Raw genomic sequence first — 9,484 nt, forward strand, 5'->3', positions numbered from 1 at the left:
CAGTCGGTTAAGCGTCCGACTTCAGCTCAGATCACGATCTCGCGGTCCATGAGTTCGAGTCCCGCGTCGGGCTCTGGGCTGATGGCTCAGAGCCTGGAGCCTGCTTCCGATTCTGTGTCTCCCTCTCTCTCTGCCCCTCCCCCATTCATGCTCTGTCTCTCTCTGTCTCAAAAATAAATAAAACGTTAAAAAAAAAAATTAAAAAAAAAAAAGTTAAACACAGAATTACCATACAACCCAGCAATTCCACTCCTAGCTTGTTTCTTTGTTTTTTTGTTTTGTTTTGTTTTTTTGTTTTTTTAGAGAGTGGGAAAGAGAGAGAGAGAGAGAGAGCACATGGGCAGGGGAAGAGCAGAAGGAAAGGGAGAAAGAGAGAATCCCAAGCAGGCTCTGCACTGTCAGCTCAACATGGGGCTCGAACCCATGAACCATGAGATCATGACCTGAGCCAAAACCAACAGTCACACGCTTAACTGACTAAGGCACCCAGGTGCTCCTCCATTCCTAGGTACAGACTCAAAAGAACTGAAAACAGATATTCAAACAAATACCTGTACTTGACAAAGCACTATTCACAAAAGATGAAAGTTGAAAACAACCAAAACGTCCATCAACTAATGAAGAAGTATGGTATATCGATGCAATGAGAGTATTACTTGGCCATACAAGTGAAGTGCTGAGACATCCTACAACATAAATGAACCTCAAAAACTTTATGGTAAATGAAAGAAGCCAGATATAAAAGGTCACATACTATGATTTCATTTACATGAAACATTCAATAGATAGATCCTGAGACAGAAATAAACTAATGATTGCCAGAGGCTGAGAAGTGGAAGGAATGGAGAGTAATGGGTATGGGGTTTCCTTTTGGGGTGAAGAAAATGTCTTGGAACTAGACAGAGTTGATGGTTGCACAATACTGTTAATGTACTAAAGACAATAAAAAGTGAGTGAAGATATTCAATAGATTTTGAAGGAAGTGTATCTGTAAACCACGTTATTTAATCAATAATTTCAATCCATAATTAAATAGTAGGAATTTTTTGGAATCTTTTGTAGAGTAAAGGGGAATAAAAATTTTTAATTCAAAAAAAAAATTTTTAATTCAAACATTGTTTATTTGGACAATGAATTTTACAAAATTATGAAAACGCTACCTGCTAAATGACATGTTAGCTACTTTACACTTAAATCTTTGATACCTACCACTGACCTTCCCCCCCTTCAATTCAGCTTCCTTACTAGGGGCCATTATCAGCTCCCAAGACTCTCTGTTAGAGGTACATTTAGAGAAGTCTGGTAAGATCTAGGAAGATACAATTTGGAACTAAGTGCTTCTGCTAAGGGGGCTCCTTAGGTGGAAAACTAAGAGGAATATCTGGGGAAAAGAAGGATCTGACTACTTAAGGATAGGTGAGGACTTTAAGGAAAAGTGAAAAGGATTCTTATTTTCCTTCTAGAAATGAGTAACCTCATTCAACAGGACAGGGAAGGGAAGCAACAAGATTAAGATTCAGAGCAGAAGCCTTGGTGGGGCGCCTGGGTGGCTCAGTCGGTTAAGCGGCCGACTTCAGCTCAGGTCACGATCTCACACTCCGTGAGTTCGAGCCCCGCGTCGGGCTCTGTGCTGACCGCTCAGAGCCTGGAGCCTGTTTCGGATTCTGTGTCTCCCTCTCTCTGACCCTCCCCCATTCATGCTCTGTCTCCCTCTGTCTCAAAAATAAATAAACGTTAAAAAAAAAATTTAAAAAAAAAACAGAGCAGAAGCCTTGGTCAAAAACAAAGAGTGGTGTTTGGCTGGGGCATGAGCACTCCCTTAGGAACTGAAGGGCGATGAAAGTGGATCAAGTACAGATTTCAACCGAAGTAAGGATCACTGACAACTTACCTCTGAGAGGAACAAAAGGAAGGTGAGGATGGGAGGCAGCAAAGGATATTCTTTGGGTTTAGTGTTCAGATGAATTCCAGCTCCAGGAGCTGATACTATCAAAATCCATTCTTTCTAAGATACTGCCTGGAAACACTTCCCCTGTCCATAAGATTGCTTACCGTGTACACTGCCAGCAGAGCCAACTGGTTATAGGGGCGCCCATTCTTGGGAGCAATATGCTGGGCCTTTAGGTACCAACTGGAATAGAAAAACAGTGAAAAATGCTAGCTCCACATCAACTCTTTCCATTTCATCACTTGACAGCCCTTACTGCTTAAGACATAGCTGGAGTGTTAGATGTAACGCTGGAGTGGTAAAGCCTGGTAACAGAGACCAATAGGGACAACTGTAGGACTTCCATATGGGAGGCAGCTCAGGTGGCCCATTGCTCTTAATAGGGCTTAGCCTAACGCCACAAGGAAAGAGAAGCAATGAACAAGAGGCAAAAGTACCTGCGTGCTTTCCCGTAGTTTGCTGTGTCATTGGCTTGTTCCCGATACCTAGCGATATCTCCTTGGCAAATCATACATCGCTGGGCACTGATCAAAGCATATTTTACCTTCAGAAAAAATGATCAGTTAGTAGTGTACCCAAGAAACTGTAACTTCAACCCCAAAGGACAGGGATGGGATCAAAGTGACAAGAGCAGCATTAATAAGGCACTAGTAGTCCTGAACAAAGTAAAAATTTTCAGTCTAAACTTGGCTACTAAAAAACAGCCAACAACATGATGCAAAATTTAATGAGAAAGAATGGCAGAAACAAGAGGGTGTCATTCTTATTTCAAGTCCCAAGTAAATAGAAGAAAACATTTTGAAACTAGGAGTCAGGAAACCTATGTCAGAGTTGTATGATTTTACATAGGTCTTTGGGACTGTTTGGAGGACTCAAGTTTCTTCATCTGAATGTAGAAATACATATTCCACAGGGTAAGTGGAGAGAATAAGTGTTAAATACTCCATAAATTATAAAGTGATATACAAATAGTAAGATAACTACTTATTCTTTTATTTTCCTGTCATCATTATAGTCTCTCTCTCCTCAAACTATTAGTATCACTGTACTGTGTTACTGCCTTACACTCACTTTGCAAAAAACAGTAATATCCCCTAGAACTAATAATATAGTTACCCTTTACCAAACACCTACAACATAGTTGTAGTTCTCTCTCCCTCTCCGTGTATGTTTTCTCACTAATGGGGTTGGAATCTGTCACTCAGTGAGAAAACAAGAGTTTTCTCAATCCCAAGACATATGTCCAACCAAAAAACCTAAGGAGCATCACTTTGTAACATACAATTCCACTCCGCTTCACCACACACAAGAAATTAACACATCACAAGTAAAGAACAAAGCTTCAAGAAGAGGTAGATTCTGATGCCTTAGCAAGGCTCATCCACGAGCTCAATAACTAGCTGCAGCACATCAGCCTCCTAATACATAACAAATGCGTGCCTCAGCAAAGTTACATACCACTACATGTCACATACCTTCAGAGTCCTCACTATTCTGCACATTCTATGAATGAACACCAAGAACCCTCGGTAGTTAACTGATAAAACACCAAAAAAACCAATTCTGTTTCCATAATGTAGCACTCTGCCATCTCAACAGGGGTTGGGGGGGTGGGGGGGAGAGACCAAATTCCAGCAAAGGCTCTCCTTAGGATGAAGTCCCAGACAATTGAGCTTCTGTTCATCTCTTCAACACCACTTCCCGCCTCTCTCTGGGCCTCAGTCAGATTAGACTTCTCTCAGTTTTCCTAACACACCATGCTCTTTCCCACTTCAGGACCTGCATATATACTACTTCCTCTCCAGAGAATGTTCTAGCATCTTCACATACACCTTCATCTGGCTAACAACCCAGGTCTTCAGCCCCAGCTTAAGCGCAACTTCCTCAGTCTTCTAGGATCCTTCTAAACCCCTTTACATTAGACCCGCACCATACATCCTCTGCCGAAGTCACTGCATCTGCAATTACTAATCCAACATCCGTACTCACCCCTAATCAAACTCTAAACTCCAGGAGCTGGGATTATGGCTTTCTTGTTCCACAATGAATCATGTGTGCCTAGAAAGGCACATGGCATGTAGGAAGAACTCAACAAATACTTGTTGATTAATGACAGAGTTTGTACACCGCAATCATCAGAAGAAATAGAAAAACAAGAGGAAGTCTCTGCTCCATAATTCATATGCCTTTCTCTAATGAATCTTTAACCTCTTCCTTTCTTTTGGCTCTTTCCTCCCAATATACAAATATGCTTAAGCCTCTTCCAGGTTAAAGACAAACTTCTCTTGACACTGTGTTCTCCTTTAACTACTATCTTCCCTCCTTGCCTTTGCAGCCAAGATTCTTAAAAGAATAGTCTATATTCTCCCTTCGTTGTTATCTACTGTCCCACCTCTTATTCACTATACTCTGGCTTCTATCCTCTCCAACGAAAATAAATTGTAATAAAGTCATCCAATGGACACTTTTAGTAATCTTAACATTCAATGACTCTACAGCACTTTACCAATTTTATCCACTACCACCTAGAAATTTGATCCGCCCCTATTCTCTGGCTGACTGGCCAATATATCCCAGCATCCCAACTTCTCCTTCAACTATCACTTATACATTGATGACTTCTGAATCTATATCACATGCTTAGCTCTTTCTCCTGAGCTTCAAACAGACCAGAATACTTCTTTGTGCATTTTTAAGTTTTCCCACTTAAACACAGCCAAAACTGAACTATTAACCTCTTCCTTCCCAGCCACTCTCCTAGGCCACAAACTGGAAAATGATCTACACTCTTTATGCCTCCTGTCTCATCACTCACATCAAATCTGCCAGCGAGTTAATTATATTTCCCTTAGATCTTTCCAATTTGTTTCCTCTTTTCCACCTCCATTACTTCTACCTTAGTTCAGGCCCACAACCTGACTCTCCTACCTCCATTCTTGCCCAAACTCATCCATTTGCCAGAGTGACTGGTTCTAAGAAGAAATCCATTTACTGAAGTTCAATCAATGTTCCTCACCGCTTTCCAAAATGAAGTCCAAACTCTTCACTATGGCATACAAAAGTCTTTGATCTATCCCTTTCTACTTCATTTGCTTTACCTCCTACAACAGCCCGACTCCACATTACAAAAACCAGCATACTGAACTTCTTGCACTTTCTAACAAGGCCTAATTCTCTCTTGCTGTACCTTGTACTGCCCCTTCCACTCCCGGTCATGTTTCAAGACTTGACAGTCTCTCAGAAGTTTTCCTTGACCCCACGAGTCTGAATTAGAGCCACTCCACTCTGTGCCCCTTCAACACTGTATATACAACATTACATTAGTACTTATTACATTAAAATTGTTGGTTTAATCAGTCTGTTCCCCCGTTGGACTGTATCTTTCATTCTGTACCCTCAACACCCAGCACAGTGCTTAGCACATAACTAACACTGGATAAATGCTTACTAAATGGATGAATAAATTTAAGATATAGAAGCTGGCTTACTGTCTTGCGTAATGGCTTGCTGCGAATGGCAAGACCATCCATGTAGTCCTCCAGTTTGAACTTGTAAGTAACCTGCAGCTTCTGAAGCAAACTATCAAAGAAGTCACTACCCTATAAAGACAAAAAATAAGAAACAGCTGAATCAGGCTGTTCTGATCCAATCTACCCACCAGGAACTGGGTTAGGTAACCTGTCCACAGTTCTGCTAATGTTCAATCATCCCATGTAAATAGAGGCACACACAGTATTTACTGGTCACCAACTAAACACAAGACAAATCCATAGCATAAGCCCTCCATGGTTTTAAAAATATGAGGGGCGCCTGGGTGGCGCAGTCGGTTAAGCGTCCGACTTCAGCCAGGTCACGATCTCGCAGTCCGTGAGTTCGAGCCCCGCGTCGGGCTCTGGGCTGATGGCTCAGAGCCTGGAGCCTGTTTCCGATTCTGTGTCTCCCTCTCTCTCTGCCCCTCCCCCGTTCATGCTCTGTCTCTCTCTGTCCCAAAAATAAACGTTGAAAAATATGAAAGAACACACACACACACACACACACACACGCTTTCTCTCCCAACAGCTACCCGCCCTCCAAACAAGACATTCAGAAAATTTCCAAGCTCAGAACTAACTCCAACTGCCAGTTAGTTATGATCCCAAGGAAGCAACAGGGTAGGGTAGGCCTAAACCCATGAAAAGAGCATAAAGTATTTCGTCATTGTTCCGCCATAAATCATATTTCCGGTGATAAAAACCCATCACAACTACAGAATGCTGAAGCCTTTATCCTGAGGGCAAAAAGATGATGGTTTACCTCATCCAAGAGCTCCAAAAGTCTGTTCCGAATCTGCTCTGGGTTCTCAACATTCGGATCCTTGAGAAGCTGCCTGAACTTCTCAATCACCTGATAGAAAGCATTCTTCCACAGGATCTGATCCACATTCTGATTATCAGAGAACTCAATATCTAATAGGATACAGCGCTCATATAGCTGCAGCAGTTCAGCTCTGGAATAAAATACATGCAACTTCTAGCTCCAAATACACCACAGGAAAGGCTAGACCCAAGAGTTGAGCTTCTTGCAAATTAAACACCTTCCTTGGCAGGAAATCCAAAATGCCACCAGGTACAGTACTCATTTGACTTTCCACTCTGCAGCAGAATGTCATTCTAAAGACAGTTATGTCTAGGAAAGTAGTTTTTCCCCATATGCCTCTACCTAAATTTAACAGCTGAAATAAGATCTCCACCACAAGTTATATGCTGTTCACTTCTTGGCATTCTGGAAAGTTTCCTTTTCCATTTCCAGATTCCAGGTTCTCTTAAAGATTTTTTTTTTTTTCTTAAAGAAAAAGTGGGAAGCATAATCATCTCTAAGACTAGAAACTGCCCCTTCCATATACAACTCACCCAGTTACCTGCCTAAAAAGTTTCTACCTTCCTCAGCCACAGGAGCCCATATGCCTCCAGCTTATCTCCATTCCCCTCTAGCCGGGATGGAACACACCATACCTGAGCTGAGCCATCTTCTCCAGGCCCTCCGGACTGATGCGGTCCCTGGAGAGCAGGTTGCTGAGCTGCAGTTCCTGGTTGTCAGCCACCCGGAGAAGCCTATGCAGCTCCTGCTGCTGCATGTTCCTCATATGCTGTTCCATCTCCTCAGGACTCATGGTGCTGGCAGGAAGAGGGCCACAAACATACTGTCCTGCTTGAGTCGGGTAGCCCGGGTAGTAAGGCCCAGGGTACACACCATTCGTAGGGCCCACTGGGTACTGCAGAGGGCTATAGCCTGTATAAGGATACTGGGAGGCAGGACCTGGTGTCCGGGGGTAATAATAGGGGTTGTCAGAGTTTTGAAACTTATAGTAAGATGCTTGGGCCTGGCGGGAGTCACCCCAAGAAGTAGGGCTAACTTCATCATCAGTGTCCAAGAAATGTAGCTGGGGCGTCTGGCTCTTTAGAGCAGGTTTCTGATCAGGATTGTTTGGGTCCCATAATCGTCGAGTGGTGCCTCCTCGGCCCCAACTCCGAGATCCCTTACTACCAGATCCAAATAAAAGCCGAGGTCCCAAAGGTGCAGATTCTGGAGAACCGGCTGAATTGACAGATAGGGTGGTATGGGCAGGCAGAATCAGAATGCCTCGTCCCCGACCCCGAAGTTCTTGCTTCAGGTTTTTGGACTCTTGCTTCTCAGAGCCTTTGCCCCCACTGCTCAAGCCTTTGTCAGGCTTTATCCTATCCACATCCTCCCTGGATGATCTCACCAAGGGGGAATCTTTGTTCATGGTTTCTGCATCAAAAGTGACATGAAGTGTGCCTCGGTTTTCTTTGCCGTTGCTTTTCTGCTCTCCCTCCCCCCGGCCAGACCAGCTTCTTTCTAAATGTTTCTTCCTTTCCGAGCTCCTCCTGGGTCCATCAGACTCATCAATTCTGTCCTCGTCTAAAGAATCAGTTGAGGACATAGATACTTGCTTCTTCAGTCGTGGTCTCTCCTTGGTCCGATCCTGTCGGCGGCGACGACACGCGTTATCAGTCAGGGCAGCCCCCTCAGCACTGTTGTTGCTGCCAGCTGAGCTGGTACTGCAAGTGCGGTATCGGTTCCTCCGTTTGTCTGAGCGGGAGTAGCGCTTTGCAGAACCTGGCTTCCCCTGTGCCGGGTCATCATTCACTTTCTTTATCCCCTCCCCCTTTTCAATCCTCCTTCCTTTTTCTCCCTTTGCAACCCTTACTCTGTCACCATTGAGGCTCTTTTCTGCCTCATCTTTATCTGGTTTATTCACAACCTCCTCTTTCACATTTCCCCTATATTCATCTTCTTCTACTCTCAGTTGTTCTACCTGGTTGAGGATTTCTTCCTCACCCACCCTGCTAGTTGATTCTTTGGTAACAGTCTGCAAACGCCTTCCAGGCTGGTAGATCTGCATGTCAGGTTTCTTTGTTCTCTTGATAATTCTTAGACTTCGATCCTCTTGTCCAGAAGTCCTAGGAAAGGACTCCTGTGCCCGAGTATTTTCTGGATCTACAGGACCATTTTGGTGTTGATTATCCAGTTCCTTGCAGACATCTTTAATGAGCTGTGTACCATTTCCAACAGCAGAACAATCTCTGTCATTAACAATTTCATCCTTAAATTCATCACTCCCAGAAGGTTCCTTGATTTTAGGTTTGTTCCTTAGCCGGGAAAGACCAGGCTTATAGATTTCCAGATCTGGGCGCCTGTTATCTTTGCGCTGCCTGGGCTCCTTCATGTTTTCTGCAATGTTGGAGAGAGTGTTGGGGAGGAACAGGTAGAAGAAAAGAATAAAAGGGGAGGGAAGGGAAAAAAAAAAACACTGTCATTCCGGTCAAGTAACAGAAAAGCCTAGCAAGAATTACACATGAAAATGTTAATACTGGTGGACATGAAAGGAAATTTCTAAAGAAGCAGAAATTCTACTAGATGTACAATATTTATTCAGCAACTGGCAAGGCTAAGAACTTCATTATGTTGGAGCTACCTACACTTGGGTTAGGGAAACAGGAAAAAAAAAAATCATACTCTTTTGTGTTACCCAAGTCATATCCAGATCCCCAAGACCCCAAACTACCTCACTGCCAGAATAAAAGATCTCTGATCATTTAAGCATCAGACTGTTCTCTGCTATGGAGCCCTTGGATCCATCTGAATCTTTTCTTCTAGTGCCTCCAACATTTTTCCAGGGTGGCTAAGTCCTTTTTAACATAGGAGTAGTTTATGGGAAAGGAGAAAAAGAGGGGTATGCATAACAATCCACAGTTCTGGACATCTCTGAAGAAAAAATTTGCAACTCCAGTCTCTGAACTTGGCCAGGACGATCCTCTTCTTTTAGGATACCAATTGCCCAAACATGTACCTCCTGTTGAAGCAAACAGGAAGCAGTTCCTTTCACATTCTTCAACTGCACTCATGCTTACCAACTAACAGCAGCTAGCAGTCATTCTAAGGAAATATACTGCTTAGACTATCATCATTAGAATACTGGGACTAACTGCTACTATGATGTGGAATATGAGAAGGAAAAAGTTCCATAAAGGAGCT

At 43.2% G+C, this 9,484-nt stretch overlaps 1 protein-coding gene across 4 annotated transcripts in view; it reads right to left on the bottom strand.

Moving 5' to 3' along the window:
• The window catches only part of SMG6 (SMG6 nonsense mediated mRNA decay factor), a 227,631-nt gene that overhangs the window by 216,633 nt on the left and 1,514 nt on the right, over window positions 1–9,484 (bottom strand). For all 4 annotated transcript variants that reach the window (XM_040455512.1, XM_040455513.1, XM_040455514.1 and 1 more), the window contains exons 2-6: window positions 6,940–8,680; window positions 6,242–6,434; window positions 5,437–5,547; window positions 2,386–2,492; window positions 2,053–2,131 (exon numbers count right to left, since the gene is read on the bottom strand). In XM_040455512.1, coding sequence (XP_040311446.1) covers window positions 2,053–2,131; window positions 2,386–2,492; window positions 5,437–5,547; window positions 6,242–6,434; window positions 6,940–8,680 — 2,231 coding nt within the window. The remainder of the gene's footprint in view (window positions 1–2,052; window positions 2,132–2,385; window positions 2,493–5,436; window positions 5,548–6,241; window positions 6,435–6,939; window positions 8,681–9,484) is intronic.

This window comes from Herpailurus yagouaroundi, unplaced genomic scaffold (assembly GCF_014898765.1).
Source record: "Herpailurus yagouaroundi ecotype Mexico unplaced genomic scaffold, PumYag 215, whole genome shotgun sequence".
Taxonomy (NCBI): Eukaryota; Metazoa; Chordata; class Mammalia; order Carnivora; family Felidae; genus Herpailurus; species Herpailurus yagouaroundi.